The sequence below is a fragment of the Tenrec ecaudatus genome, chromosome 3 (genome assembly GCF_050624435.1).
Source record: "Tenrec ecaudatus isolate mTenEca1 chromosome 3, mTenEca1.hap1, whole genome shotgun sequence".
NCBI classification, from domain to species: Eukaryota; Metazoa; Chordata; class Mammalia; order Afrosoricida; family Tenrecidae; genus Tenrec; species Tenrec ecaudatus.
In genome coordinates, this window is record NC_134532.1 from 168,304,231 (window position 1) to 168,321,190 (window position 16,960).

At 38.5% G+C, this 16,960-nt stretch overlaps 1 protein-coding gene across 1 annotated transcript in view; it reads left to right on the forward strand.

The window, feature by feature from the left end:
* PDCL2 (phosducin like 2) overlaps window positions 1-16,960 on the forward strand; it is a 45,125-nt gene that overhangs the window by 27,400 nt on the left and 765 nt on the right. Inside the window, exons 4-5 of the mRNA XM_075543580.1 lie at window positions 4,931-5,074; window positions 13,761-13,969. Coding sequence (XP_075399695.1) covers window positions 4,931-5,074; window positions 13,761-13,969 — 353 coding nt within the window. The remainder of the gene's footprint in view (window positions 1-4,930; window positions 5,075-13,760; window positions 13,970-16,960) is intronic.

Here is a 16,960-nt window from a genome sequence, read left to right on the forward strand (position 1 = left end):
CTGCCGCGAAAGTCTCAGCTGCAGAACGAATCTGCAGTGGGGAAGAAGTGGTAGCAGCCAAAGCATCCGGTTTTGTTCGTACAGGTCCAGCGTTTGCTTAGTTTCGGCGCCTTTGTCTGGTGGTGGTTACACACCTCCAGATAGTTGCTGAGCAGGTAGGTTTCTAGAAGTGACGGTTGTTATACCGCTTCCCAATTCCTGGAGTAGCATGATACTGGGCAAAGCACTGGAACAGAGTTCCTGATCTCCCAGTTTCTGGATTGTGGCAAAGAAAGCTCTTCCCTTGGCAGACCAGACCAATTTTGCAATGTTGTTCTAATCTAAAAGTCATTCCTAGTAGCCAGACTATAGCCTGCTCTTTCTGCCTTCCCATTCAGTTTGAAGCACTTAATTTCCCCATGCAAAACTCCTTTCTGCTTAAAATAACGTTCGCTTTATGCAACTGAATCCCAAGTGACATGATTGTTAGATGAAAACTACTGGCCACTGAACACACTATGGATTCTTCTTTTTTAAAAAATCATTTTATTGGCTCATACAACTCATCACAATCCATACATACATCAATTGTATAAATCACACTGTCCGAGGTCTCCCTTCACCCACTTTTCTGTTGTCTGTTCCCCAGGGAGGAGGTTATATGTAGATCCCTGTAATTGGTTCCCCCTTTCCAACCCACCCTCCCTCCACCCTCCCAGTGTCGCCACTCTCACCACCACTGGTCCTAAAGGGATCATCTATCCTGAATTCCCTGTGTTTCCAGTTCCTATCTGTGTTTCCAGTTCCTATCTGTACTGGTGTACATCCTCTGGTCTAGCCAGACTTGCAAGGTAGAATTGGGGTCATGATAGTGGGGGAGGGAGGAAGCATTTAAGAACTAGAGGAAAGTTGCATGTTTTGTTGCCACCCTGCACCCTGACTGGCTCGTCTCCTCCCCATGACTCTTCTGTAAGGGGATGTTCAGTTGCTTACAGATGGGCTTTGGGTCCCCACTCCGCACTCCCCCTCATTCACAATGATATGATTTTTTTTGTTCTTTGATGCCTGATACCGATCCCTTCAACACCTCACACACTGTGGCTTCTTGGTGGAAAAACTAAACTAGATGTTTGCCTCTCTCCATCCTCTAAGATCAATGAATAACAAAGAAAAGGTAGAGGGAGGAGGATGAGAAGAGGGAGAGAGAAATCATTTATAATTGCACCATTAAATAGGCCATGTGGGGCAGGGAGAGGAAAAAATAGCTGATATTAAGGGATCAAACAGAAAGAAAATATTTTGAAAATGATAAAGGCAACATATATATAACTCTGCTTGATACAATTGATATATGGATTGTTATGAGAGCTGTAAGAGCCCCCAATAAAATGACTTATTTATAATAAAAATGAAAACAGGGTAGGATTCAACTCTTGTAGTGAAAACTTTTAGAAATCATTGAGAGTAAATCAAATTGAGAAAAATGAATGATGTTTTTAGGTGTAGTTTAGTCGGTTGTGACTCATAGGGATCTTGTGCAAAACAAAATAAACACCACCTCGTCCAGCCTCCTCCTCAGGTTGTACCTATGTGTGAGCCCATTGTTTCAATCAGTGTGTGAATCCATTTTGTCTAGAACCTTCTTATTTTTTGCTGCCCCTCTACTTTTCCAAGCATGATGTCCTTCTCCGTGTACTGGTCTCTCCCGATATCATGATCAAAATATGTGAGACATGGTTGTGCCACCCTTGACTCTAAGGAGCATATTGGTTGTACATTCCAAGGTAGATTGATTTGTTCCTTTGACAGTACATATTCTTTTTCAACACCTTAATTCAAATACATTGATTCTTCCTTGGTTTTCCTTATTCCAAATTTCACATGCATGTGAGGCAATTGAAAATACATGGCTGGGGTCAGGTGCACCTTAACCTTCAAAGTAACATCCTTCCTTTTCAACACTCCAAAAAGTTCTTGAGTAGCAGATTTACCCAATGCAACACATCTTTTGATCTCTTGATCTTCCATGAGCACTGATTGGAGATCCGAGCAAGACAAAATCATTGACAGCTTTAACCTTTTCTCTTTTTATATTACCTAATGGTCCAGCTGTGAGGGTTTGGGTCTTCTTTACATTGGGCTGTAATCAGTACTGAAGGTTGCAATCCTTGGCTTTCATCAGCAAGTGCTTCAAGGGAGCAAGTCTCCTCACTTTGAGCAAAGTCTGTATCATCTGCATATCTCAGGTTGCTAATAAGCCTTCCTCCAATCCTGATGCTGCATTTTTCTTTATATATTTCAGCTTCTCTGAGGATTTTCTCAGCATACAGATTGAATAAGTATGATGAGAGGATATAGCCCTGAGGCACACCTTTCCTGATTTTAAATCATGTGGTATTCCCTTGTTCTGTTCTCACACTGCCTCTTTTTACCCACTTACAAGCTCCACATCAGTACAATCAAGTGTTTTGGAATTCCCATTCTTCTCAAGGTTATCCATGGTTTGGTATCTCAAGGTTATCCAAGGTTATCCATGGTTTGGTACAATCCACACAGTCAAATGCCTTGACATAGTCAATAAAACTCAAATATACATCTTTCTGGCATTCTCTACTCTTAGCCAGGCTCCATCTGGGTTCTCCTTTCTTTGATACGGGTACAAACATGAACCTCTTCCAGTCAGTTGTCTGGGTGGCTGTCCTCCAAATTCCGTGGCACAGATGAGTGAGTGTTTCCAATGTGTCATCGGCTTGTTGAAACATTCCAATTTGGATTCCATCAATTCCTGGAGCCTTGTTTTTGCATTGGCCCTTTCAGTGCGGCTTGAACTTCTGTCAGAACCATTGTATTGTTTTCCTTCATATGCTGTCTCATGAAATAGTAGAATATCGACTAGTTATTTTGGTACGACTGTGTATTCTTTCCATCTTCTTTTGCTGCTTATTGCATCAGTCAATATGTTGCCCATAGAATCAACTTTGTTCAGTTTAGGATATGCTGAGTGTTTTCTTCCTTCTGGATTTTCTTACTGTAGGTCTTTACACATTTAATTATAATGTTTTACTTCATCTTATCAAGTTACCATTTGAAATGTTCTGTCAAGCTCTTTGACTCCACCATGCTTTCCATTGGCCTGAGCTACTCTGCGTACAATCAAGAACCAGTTTCAGAGTCTCTCTGACAGCCACTTCGATCTTCCCTTTCTTTCCCATCTTTTGAGTGACGTTCGCCTTCTCCGTGTGTGGTGTTCTAGATGTCTGCCCACCGCTCATCGGGTCTTCAGTCCGTAGTGTTCAGTGCATCAGATCTGCTCTTGAACTTGAAGAAACAGGCATGTCATTTCATCACCACCAATTCCATGCTTATAGATATTAGTGTTATTCTCAGTTACAGGTAGGGAAAACCGAAGCTAGATAGATTGAGTAACTTGCCTGTGGTCATTATGCTAGTAAAGTGGTGGAGCTAGCATTTGGAGTCTGTTTAGTCTGACCACAGAGTTTAAGCTCTTGATCACTCTCCTCTACTAACCACTTGTTTAAATCCAGTAATTGCATTATTTACAAACGCTTTGGACTGCAGATCAGCTTACTTTGGCCCTTAAAGCATGTAACATTGACACAGCAAGAGTATCATGTTTATTTTTGCAAGGATTACATTAATTAACGTAATCGATCTAACGTAATGCACTAAAAGATACCTTGGTGGCACCGTGAGCATTCAGTGATGTTAGCTATTGTATCGGTCAGAGTTGATTTGATGATGGCAATGAGAACTAAACTCGGGTAAGCGTTGGCCCAGTAACCTCAAGATTGCTGGAGCAAACTCACTAGCTGCTCCATAGGAGAAAGATGAAGCTATCTGTTCCCATATAGAGTTACAACCTCAGAAACCCTATCTTTATGATTTGTTTCTCTAATACCCCACTCCTGATTCTGATAATGTGTTGGTCTGGGATTACTAAAGAAACAAGTCCAAAGACATTCATATGTGTATAAGAAAGAACTTTATATACAAGAGCAATTGAATATTGAGAAAACATCCCAGCCCAGTCCAGATCTAGTCCTTAAGTCTGATATTAGTCCATACATCCAACACCAATCTATAAAGTCCTCTTCAGACTCATGAAGCACATGCAATGTCACTGAATGCAGGAAGATCACAGGCCAGTGGGTGGAAAATCTTGTGGATCCAGTGGCAGTGGAAACATCTTAGTGCTGGCAGGGATCTCCACGTGGCTCCTTCAGCTCCATGGCTCTAGTGTAGCTCCATGTGTCTTCTCAACAAGAATGTCTCTCAGGGAGTGAGCGTAGGTCCCACCTCCAGGGAGCTATTTATCTTATCTCCTTAGCACCTCCAAATGAGGTCATCAAGCTGCGACCTCATTGACAGGCTACATTCCACCCCTTCACTCTTAATGACAACCATTGTCTTAATGAGATAGCAGTCTCAAACTGTCATCAGATTACATAACTACCACACCCTGTATAAGGTCACTATGAGTCAGAAGTGACGCGATAACAATAAGATGAATAAACTCCATACTGACGATTCAAAGAAGCCCTGGTGGCACAGTGGTTAAAGTATTTGGCTGCTCTGCAAAAAGTCATCGATTTGAACCCACCAGTCACTCTGTCAGACAAAGGGTGGCAGTCTGCTCTGTAAAGAAATTACAGCCCTGGGACATTTCTTTCTCCTAGAAGGTTGCGGGTTTGGCAGTTTACTTAGTAATGATCAAAAGCTTTCGCTAAAAATAAATTTATAATAGTCCATTTATCCTTTGTTATACTTATGACAGCACAGATGTTGGTTAAAAATGGTTGTTATAAGGTCATGCTAACATTCTTTACAATATTTAATGCGTTTATCTGACACTACAGGATGCTGTAACTGTGTATATGGAAATTACATTAAGAATACAGAATTTTAAAATTTAATTTAACTTTTTAATTAGAGAAAAGCGGTTGCAAGAATGGAAAGCCCTTAAGAAAAAACAAAATTTTGGGGAATTAAGAGAAATATCTGGAAATCAGTATGTGAAGGAAGTCACAAATGCAGAAGAAGATGTGTGGGTTATAATACATCTATACAGATCAAGGTAATTTACATAACATTTAATCAAAATATTACTAATAATGTTATTAATAGAAATATCTGGTTTTAAGATTTTGTAAAGCATATAATAAGGTATTCAAGAATGATATACTTGTATATATAAATATATATCTTGAGTTTTTATATTCATTGGTTTCAATAATTAAATTAGGTATTTTAAATTATTTCTATTTCTGATATAAAGAATATCCTACTCTTAGAAAATAAGCACTCTGGCAGTAAATTAAAATAACTTGTGTGTGTGTGTGTGAGAAATCTATCAATATCTGTATCCATCAAAGAACAGACTTTTTATTGATGAATTAAAAAATAATGTGTCATAGTGTTACTAGTGAAATAGATGTGTTCATTTGTATTGCATTTATTAGATAGCAACAATATTATACTTAAAGTCATGTTGTAGCACTGGAAAAATAATATTCATCAAAGGCCATGTAGGCGTTGGCTAAAGTTCCAAAATATTTAAACTTCAGCTAAGGAGGCACTCCTTGTGTAGCCCCAGCTCACCCAGAGGTCACTTCTCCCATCCACCCATGATTCCCTTGTCCCCCACGTTTCCAGGCTAGACTACAACCTGACACATTACACAGTCTGGTGCACACGATAGCAGGAACCTACCAATGAGCTTCAAGTACTAACATCATTGTGAACAGACCTGGTAACATAGTGGGTTATGCTTTGGGCTGCTAACCTCAAGGTTAGCTCTTCAAAACCACCACCTCCTCTGTGGGGGAAAGATGAGGCTTTCTACTCCCATAAAGAGTGAGAGCCTTGGAAACCCAAGGGGGCAGTTCAACCCTGTCATATAGGGTCGCTACGAGTAGGAATTGACACATGGCAATGAGTCAGAAGTCTTAAGCACAAATAGTTTCAGGCACCCACCTCACTCAAAGTTGTTTGTAAAAAAAAACACCAAACATCTTCTCATAATAAAAGGTCTCAAATATACAGAAAACCGAATGATAAAAGGAGGACCTTAAATACCTAACATCTAGATTCAACAATATGTTACAGCATTTATGTATGTGTTTATATATTTGCAGAATAAGTTCAAAGTAAATTGCACACAGCATGACACTTAATCCTGTATATTTCTATATGCATCTTCAAAATAAGGACATGTTTCTATGTAGGCACAGTGACATTCCCACACCTAACAAATTAAGAATTCCCTAATTACATCTAATACTTTGTTCTTACTCAAATTTCTCAACTAACTTCAAAATATCATGCCCTCATTTTATTTGATGTATATTAATCTGGTAGGTGTAGTTCTGCCATTGTTAATTAATGTTACGGAAAGGTTTTCATTCTTTGTGTAAATAGTGTCCAGTTACTTAAAGAGTACACATCAAACATTCATGGAATTCGATTTGTAGCTGGCCTATACCTGTACAATTCTTTTCTCAACAGTGTTTTAAATTCTATACCATTGGCTAAATCAATAAACCCAATCAATAGAATTACCTTATGCCCCTGGGGCATGATTGATAATGTTCTCTAACATAAAATGACAATGATGCCTCTAAGGTGAACCAGAGACATAGCTAAACCATAATTATATGAATGGATTTGGGGCTCACACTTAATTCTAGGTTCAGTATAAGAACAATTAGTTCTTATGTGACATGGCCCTCATCGATGCTTCCCCTCATGAAGCAATCTCTGAAGGTGAGAGTGTTATAGCAAAGCTTGGGGCAGAAACTAGATGGCGACTAGCTACAACCAATAGCATCTGGGAGCTTAACAGGTTATCTTCAAATGAGCAGCCATCTAAATGAAGTGTCAACCCAGTCCACGTGGAAGGAGCACACCAGCCTGTGTGATCCAAGGACTATAAACAATAACATCCAAATTTGAAGGAAGGAGTGGTATCTGAGCTTAATTGTGAACACCTGGTTTGCAGAAGGCGATGGATGACAGTCCTCATGAGGTCTTCTGTCATTATTGGGGCAGGAGGAGGCACTTAAAAGTCAGCTGTTGTTGGATGATCATCAGCACAATTTCACTAGCATTTGATATTAATGATATTGTTCTATAATTTGAGCAGCCTATTGGGTTACCTTTCTTTAGACTGGGTCTTTTCCAGTGAATTGGCCAGGTAGCTGTCTTCCAAATTTCCTGGCATAGATGATGAATAACTACTTCCAGTGCTTCATCAGCTTGTGGAAACATTTCAAATGATATTCCATCAATTCCTGAAGCCTTGTTTGGGTAATGCTTTCAATGCAGTTTGAACTTCTTCCTTCAATAGCGTTAGTTCTTGCTCATATGCTATCTCCAGAAATTTGGAATTTCAATGGGTTCTTTTTGATCTGTTGTGTATTTTTTCCATCTTCTTTTGATGTTTCCTGCATCATTCAATGTTTTTCTCCAAGTATCTTTCAATATTTCAACTCAATGCTTGAAGGTTTTTAAAGTTGTTTCAGTTTAAGATATACTGAGAATGTTCTTTCTTTTTGGTTTTCTAACTTTAGCTCTTTCAACATTTTATTATAATATTTTACTTTGTCTTGTGGAGGTGCCATTTGAAAGTGCTTATTCAGATCTTTGACTGCACCATTTTTTCCATTTGCCTTAGTTACTCTACAACTAAGAGAAAATTTCAGAGTCTCTTCTGATATCCACTTTGGTCTTTTCTTTCTCTCCTGTCTTTTTATTTCTTCTTCTATGAATGATGTTCTTGATGTCCTCCCACGGCTCTTCAGGTCTTCTGTCATCAGTGTTCAATGTGCCAAATATGTTCTTGAGATGTTCTCTAAATTAAGATGGCATCGACTCAAGGTTGTATTTTGGCTCTTGTGGACTTGTTTTGATTTTTTTCAACTTAAATTTGAATTTACATATGAGCAATGATGATAAATTACACAGTCAGCCCCTGGCCTGATTTTAATTGTTGATGTTGAACTTCTCCATGGTCTCTCCCCACAGATGTAATCAGTGTGATTTCTGTGTACTCCATAAGGAGAAGTGTATGTTTATAGTTGAGTTTTGTGTTTTACAAGGGTAATTGTGATGACCAAGTCATTTGTCTTGCAAATTTTATCATGTGATTTCTAGCTTCGTCTCTATACCAAGACCATATTTTCCAATGATTGTTCCTTCATTCTTTGTTTCTAACTTTTGCATTACAATGACCTATAATTATCAATCCATCTTGATCGCAAGTTTGACCAATCTCAGACTGAAGATGTTGATAGAATTCTTCAATCTCTGCATCACTCTCTTTAGTGGTTGGTGCACAATTCTGATTAATGGCTGTATTGATTGGATTTTCTTGTATGCGATATACATCATTTATTACAGACAGCATTATGCTTTGAGATAGATCTTGAAATGTCCTATTTGACGATGAATGCAGTGCCATTCCTCTTGATTACGTCATCCCCAGCATAGTCAACCATGTGATTGTCTGATTCAAAATGGCCAAAACAATCTATTTCAGCTCCCTGAAGTCTATAAAACCTTTATGTGTTCCATTTCATTTTTAATGATTTCCAATTTTACTAGATTCATACTTTGTACATACCAGGTTCCAATTATTAATGGATGTTTACATCTGTTTCTCCTTATTGCGAGTCATGCCTCATCAGGAAATGTAGGTGCTGAAGGCTTAATCTCCTGCAGGCTTTACGCCATGCATTTTGCTGACTCTACTTTGAGAAGGCAGCTCTTCCTCAGTCATCTTTTGTTGTGTCTTCCAACCTGGGGGCTCATCTTCTGGCACACTCTCTGATAATGCTCTGTTTCTACTCATTAGGTTTTCAGTAGCTGGATACTGAATATTCAAAGATATCCATATAATGCTATCCATGTGATTTTCAGTGGCTAATTTCTCTGAAGTCCTCCTTTTTAGTCTTTTCTTATTTAAAAGTTCTGCTGAAACCTATTCACTTTGGGTGGCCCTGGTGGTGTTTGAAATACCAGTGACATCACTTTCAGCATCACACCACTCATGCCATCACAGTATGACAAACTAACAGACAAATGACACCCCCCCCCCTTCCTGCTTCTGTCGTAGCTCAATTTACACCCAGCAGAATGGCAAAATTGGCCAATCTCAATCTTAGAGTTCCATGATTTTACATTGGAAATGAACCCTGTTAATAATCACTAACAAGCGAGGAATAAGATCTTGTCAGCATCTTTCCCCATCTTCTCTTACCCAATCTCATTAGCAATAAAGGAAATACATCCAATCTGCATGGGCCTACCTCTTCATTTGGTGAGAGCTACAAAGATTGTGGGTAGAAAAGCCATCTCAAGAAATATTGTACCACAAAATCACTTTCTCCTTTCACCACAGTCTGTTATGCCATTTTCTCTTCCTCTTTAAAAAAACATTGTGAAAATATTCAAAACAAAATTATGAAACCACTATGAAAAGTGGTATATGCTTCCTCAAACAAGTGGAGATAGAAACTCCATGTGATCCAGCAATCTCTTGACTTTATAAATAACCTAAAGAAATAAGAGCCATAACACGGACAGATAAATACACACCCATGTTCATCACAGTACTCACGGAGAAACATCCCAAATAGCTATCAGTGGAAGAATGGCTAAATACACCTGGTCACATACATACGATGGTATTGTGCGTGCTGCTAAAGAACAATAATGAAACTGTGAACATTATGCTGAGTTAAATTAGTTAACCACAAAAGGGCAAATATTGTATGAGACCACAGTTATATTAAAAAAAAAAAGTAACAAGACAAAGGTTTCATACAGAAATGAACAGATTCTGATAGCTACTATAGGGGGCAGATAATTATTTAATCTAGCTTTTCTAACCAGAGTCTCTAACTCCCACCAAACAACATTTCCCTGCATGGGTCTGGTAAGAAGGTGGGGGAAGATACTGATAGGATTCCTTCACCTGTGAGTAACTGTGAACAGGATTTCCTGGAATGCCATCCTGCTGTGTATACAACAACCTTTCAAAAGCCTCTTGTGTGGGTCCAAAAGGCCAACATTTAGTCCGAAGCAAAGAGGAGAAAATACGGGGCCAGGGAAACTGGAGTACAGGAAACAGAACCACCAGTGCACACTGAGATTGCGGATTTAAGGTGGAAAATGTAACTAACATCACTGATCAATTTGTGTCAGAATTTTCAAAGGGGAACCTTTGTAAACTTTCACCAAAAGCACAATAAAATATTATTTTTAAAAACCCACAATAGTATAATTAAAAATGAAATGAGTAGTTTATGCTCCTCTCTGAGAAGCAGAGGAAGAACCTCATTACTAGAAAGAGCCAGGAGTGGAGCACACTAGGGGGTGCCAAAAAAAAAGGAATTTTTTTCAAAGCTACGTATTAAATTTTTTTAAAACAAAACAACCTTATCACCTTCAAAGTACTGTCCATTACACTTAATATGCTTGTCAAATCTGTGATTCCATTCTTAGAAACATTTTTCAAAGTAATTTTTCAAAGGTGGCTGACAGCACCTCCCTCGTTTTTTTCTTCATCTCTTCTATGTCATCAAATTGCTGTCCTTTCATGTCCCTCTGCATTTGCAGAAACAAAAAGAGTGAGGTCAGGTGAGTCAGGTGTGTGGGGAAAGAGAGTCATGCTGTTTTTGCCAAAAACTGGTGCACTGAGGTGGCTGTGTGAGTCATGATGGGAAAACCAGTAGCCCCACCCACCCACCCCCAGTGTCTGCCACAAGTCCCACCCACCACCCCCACTGTCTGCCTTTTGGTCGCATATTGTTATGAAATCTTTTCAGAATCTTTAAATAGCTTGATTAAAAGTCTGACCTGGTGGAATGAACTCTAAACGCACTGAGTCAACGTTTTCATTTGTCCGGGAAGTTGATGGATGTCCAGAATGAGGTTTGTCATCAATCAACATTTCACTTTTTTGAAAGGAGAAAATGACTCATACACTTGAGTTTTTTTTTATAGTGCTGTCCTTTTAAGCTGTGTTCAGCATCTCAACAGTTTCTGTGACATTTTTCCTGAGCAGGAATCAGAATTTCACAGCTGCATGCTGTTCTCTTAAATTGGTCATTACACAAAAAAAGAGGTTTGAGCAAAACTGATTTTGTGGAAAAAATTCACTGTAACCAGAGAACCTTCCCAGTGATGCTATTGGGTGCACTAACTCAGAGCGAGTTGCTCCATACTTCCCTAGCGGGAAAAATTGGTACTACAAAAGTTCTGCTCTCCCCAGCATAATTCCAGATTATTTGAGGGGGAGGGGTAACCTCTCATATCCTCTGGACCCAAGACAACGAACTTCCCGGATTCAGAAAAGAGCTGTAATATCAAAGGAGCAGCTGCAGAACCAGGAGCCAGAGCACGGACAGCGTGGTGGACTTCCCAACCTACGGAGCGAGTGAGCAGTGCTTGCATGCAGGAGGAACGGAACGTCTTTAGGCTGATGCTTGCTGGAGAGGAGTGCATTTGGACACGAATTCAGAGAGCAGGTTTGATAACTCATGGACCTTGAGCTGAATGATTTGGGCTTGAGGTTCACAGCAGAGTGACATTCCCATTGGCATTTATCAGTAGACCTGAGAGAACTTTGGAATGTGTGTTGATGAATAACTGTATCCTGAGCAAACCTCACTTGCATTACAACCTGCCAACTTCCTTCATAAACCCTTTAAGGACCAGTATAGTCGGTGAGTACTGTAGAGCCATTGCAGTGGGTTTACAGGCCAGAGGTGAAGCAGAGACTACCAGAGAAAAGCACACCGATACAAGGGAGAGAGGAGGAAGCAGAGGCCAGCGGGCAGATAGGTGTTACCGTGAAGGGGAGGGCAGTGTTCTTTAAGAGGGAAAGGAGGAAACAGGAAGGGCACAACAAGCTAGTTGGAGGTTTGATAGGTGGTTTATGTGGTTGTGTACAAAAACGATCATCTGAAATGCAAATGCCTACAAAATTCACAATGAAGTATTTTTAAAAATAAATCATTTTATTGGTGTCCTTTACAGCTCTTATAACAACCCATATACCCATTGTGTCAGGCACATTCATACATATGTTGCCCTCATCCTTTTCAAAAGATTTTCTTTCTACCTGAGCCTTGGTATCAGCTCCTCTTTTTTCGCCCTCCCTTCACCACCTTCCCACCCTTGTGAACCCTGGGTAAATTATAAATGATTATTTTCAAATCTTAGACCATCTGCTGTCTCCCTTCACCTATGCTTCTATTGTTTGTCCCCCTGATGTGTGTGTGTTGGGGTTATATGTCGATCATCATAATCTATTTACCCTTCTCCTCCTACCTTCTACCTTCCCCCTACCCTCATGGTATCCCTACTCCCATTACTGTTCCTGAGGGGTTTATCTGTCTTGGATTCTGTGAGTTGAGAGCTCTATCTGTATCAGTGGACATGCTCTGGTCTAGCCGGATTTGTAAGGTCGAACTGGGGTCATGACAATGGTGGGGAGGAAGCATTAAAGAACTAGAGGGATCATCAGACCGAATAAGATTGCTCAATTAATGGGTCTAAATGAGAAGATGGTCCAGGACATAATAAGAAACATCTGAATTTTGGGCATAAACAGATGAAGGAAATCAGAATAAAAGAAAATTAATAGAAAATGTTTTCAGAGAAGCCAAGAAAAGAGAGAATTTCAAGAAGAATGATGAATAGAAATAGCAACTTTTATTTTTTTAATCTGGCTATGAACAGGAAAAGAGAAGGTTCTTATTTAAAGGATCCATAAACTTGCAAAGGAACATTATTTTAAAGATTTAGTCACTTGAATTTGTTATGTCATGTGGAGAAAGGAGCCTTCGGAGAAGGAAAGATTAAGAAACTATGACCCAGAGAAGCAGGAGAACCCATTGAGAAAGGTCTCCCACAAAGTGGAAGGCATGTGGGATGAAAGAGAGATGAAGGAACTCACCACCAGACTGGGAACCATTTAACAAAGCGGTGCGTGGGTGGGGAGCTGGAAGGAAAGGGACTTGGTTCCTCCCAATTTGGAAGAATGGATACAATGGGAGTAATGTAATAGAAAATAAAGAATTGGAAATTGGGCCATACTTCCAATCAATTTCAAAACTTTGAAGAGGAATAGTTCTGGATAATGGGACAAGATGAGGCATGGTTATAGAATCTTAAAAAAAAAGTTTATTGGGGTCAAGAAAGTTAAGAAGGATTCAGAAGAAACATCTGAATGTGATCATCAGCCATTCATGTGACAATAAGCCCATGCAAGCCCTGTGAAAGGGTTGTTCATCCCCACAGGGGTCACGACCCTCAGGCTGAGAACGCTGTGTCAGGAGGTTGCATTCAGAAATAAGTCCTAACATAAATATAAATAAGCACTGTCTACACTCACATTTAAAAAAAGAAGAAGAGAAGCCCATGATCGTGATAAGATTTGGGATCCTCCTGTTATCATTAAAACTTCCAGGAATTCCCTCGAAGTTTTCTTTTTAAAATTTTCCCTCTAAGTGGCCTACAAACTGGGGACTAATTTAATTAAGCTTCAAATTTCATCAAATCACAACAAATTTCATTCTCAGGTTATAATGTTGTTTGCAATACACACCAGAGGACTTTCTGATTCAGTATTTAGGCAAAGATGGTAATGGTAAAAACTAAAGATAATTTTTTTTTGCTATAGAGATGTTTGAATTTATTAGACTGAGATAAATTGTCTGCTTTAAAGTTATCATAGCCACTGTTTCTCTTTTTAGCATCCCGATGTGTTTGTTGGTTAACCAACATCTTAGTCTCCTTGCAAGAAAGTTTCCAGAAACGAAATTTGTCAAAGCCATTGTGAATAGCTGTATTCAACATTACCATGACAACTGCTTACCAACAATTTTTGTTTATAAAAATGGTCAGATAGAAGGCAAATTCATTGGAATTATGGAATGTGGAGGGATAAACCTCAAACTAGAAGGTAATATTATTTTTGTTTATTAAAATAACATGGGAAAGCTTCTATAAATTATATCATTATATATACAGATATTACGAAAGTTTATTTCCTTAAAATATTAAGTTGTCTTCTTATACTTGGTCTTTTTTATACACTCACAAATTAATTTTCCTATAATAGTACTCTTGTATAAAAACCATAATGGTTTCCTATTTCTAATAAGGTAAAAATTATCTTCTGCTTCAGAATTTGATCCAACCTATCCAACAATATTTAATCAGTATTTCCTGGTCTTCAGCCACGACCTGCAAATTCTCTTTCCTTATTTGGACCATTCAACATTATTTTGTGTCTTTCTTAGTACCTACAATACCCTACTCTCTTTATTCTCCCTGTCCAAACTCTAATAGCACATATATTTTTTTCTAGACTATATTATTTACTCACTTGCTACCTAAATACTATTGATTAATCAATTCCCTTTGAGCCTTATCTCCCTAACAAGTAGAAGGACCATGGAGCTTACCATTTTCTTTCCCAGCATATAGCACAGGACTTTATACATGATTGCTAACTGTAAACCAAAGCAGAACCAAATCCATTGTTACTAAGTTAATTCTGCCTCAGAGTGACCCTGTGGGACAGCTTAGAATTGGCCCAGAGGGTTCACCAGGCTGTGAAAGCAAAACACCACATCTTTCTCCCACAAAGTGGTGATTGGTTTTGAACCTCTAATTTCTCAGTTACCAGACAAGCATTTTAGCCACTGCACCACTACAGCTCCTCTATCCCTAACTGGGTAGCAACTTCCTCCTAAATTCACCATTGATCCGCTTGATTGAGTTTTAGGAAAGAATAGTTATTATCAAAGATATTTTTTGACACTCTTATTCTTCTAACCTGTTTTTGGACTTACTGAGACTCCTCATACTTTAATTGGTCCAGAATCCTGTCCTCTTTCCCTTTTAGTCTCTTAATGCCCCTCCTGTTTCCAACACCTCTTTTCCAGTCTTTGGTCTCATCCTTTTAATTGAAAGTTAATGCATGAATATGAAGAAAAAATACAGCAAACATCCATGCAATCTCTTATTAAAAAAATAACTAGTTCAAAAAATATTTATTTGCTCACTGTGAATTCTGCTCTTTGTTAGCTGCTTTTGAAATAAACTATATAGATAGGATTGAAGTTATTTATATTCTTGTTCCTTACCTCAACCCCAACTCCACTTGCCTAGAGGCAATTATGACCATGAATTTAGTGTGTTTCTGATCCATATTTTTATGCTTTAACAACACACAATATAGTTAACATAGGTGTTGTGTTGTACATTGTATGATTTCACAAGCTAGTCAATAAATGGGATGATAGTGTATCCCTTTGCAACTTTTCTAACAACATTGTTTTCACATAAATCGTACTCAGTTATTCTAAAAGCTATCTAGTATTTTCTCATCCACAAGTTATATCACAATTTGTTTGAGTCTTTCCTACTGGTAGAAATTTCAGTTATTTCCAGTTTTCAAATTATAAGATAATTGCCTTTGAACTTCTTTGTGTCTATTTGTGAAATTTCCTCCAGAAACTATAGGGACTTGTGAAATCATACAGATATGCTTTCAGTGTCCCTAGCTATTGTCAAATTGCTCTCTAAATTGACCATGCATTATTCCTCCCACCAGCAGTCTATAAGAGTTCCACTGACCCACATCCTCACCCAATTTCCATATTGTCAAACTTTCTTTTTTTGTGCCAATCTGATGGATATGAAATGGTACGTTGTCGTTTAAATTTACATCTCCATGATTACTAGTAGGTTTAAGCATTTTTTCTTTTATACTAGTTTTTCTGATTGCCTCTCCTAATTGTTCATAAATTTTGCCCATTTTCAGTTGTTTTGTTTTTGATTTATTAGAGAGTATGTATGTTATGAATTGAATTATATCCTCCCTGCCCCTCCCAAATATGTGTCAGTGTAGCTAGGCCATGATTCTCAGTGCTGTGAGATTATCCTCCATGTTGTTATCTGATGTGATTATCCTATGCATTGTGAATCCTCACCTATATGATGTTAATGAGGCAAGATTCGAGGCAATTATTAATGAGGCAGGATGCAATCTACAAAATTGAGTTGTATCTTGAGTCAATCTCTTTTGAGATTAAAAAAAGAGAGAGATTAAAAAGTGAACAGAGACCAGAGGGAGGGAACTACCACCATCAAAAAGAAGAGCCTGGAGTGGAATGCATCCTTTGGACCTGGGGGTCCCTGTGCTGAGAAACTCCTAGACACAGAGGACCACAGTTGACAAGGTCCTTGCCCCAGACCTACCAGAGAGGGAAAGCCTTTCTCTACAGTTAGCACCCTGAAATGGAACGTCTAGTCTCTTGAACTATGATAGAATACATTTGTTTAAGTTATTCACTGGTAGAATTTCTGTTACAGATAGATAAGAATGTATCTTTTAATTCAGATATTAATCTTATATGTATTGCTAATCCGTTCTCACCCACTGTGACTTAGTTTCAGTTGTCAGATAGTTTAAAAATTGGCCCAGTTAAATGTATTACTCCTTCAGTTTATTTTGTACTTTCTTGAAAATTGGAAGGAAAAAAAAAACTGTCTCTGTTCCCAAGGTGAAAAAGATCTTCTAGATATGTCTATTTTGAAGTTTCCCCCTCAACCCCAACTTGGTCTTGAATGACACTGGGCTGACTTTTGTGTATGATATTCTGTGTAAGATATGTCTATCATCGAGGTTTTTAATTGTTTCCTGTATTTGTTGACCGTATGAATATCCTCCGTGGTGAAGCGTCTACGCAGTCCTTTGCCCATTTTTTTAATTGGGACTGTTGTCTTTTGTTTAGTTATAGAAGTTTGGGCTCTATTTTAGATAATATACTCTTATAGAATAGATGGTTCCTCAAAATACCCTTTTATCTGTGGGTTGTCTTTTCACTTTTTTATTATAAATCCTTTGATGAATGAAAGCATTTAGCTTTTAGGAGGACCCCTT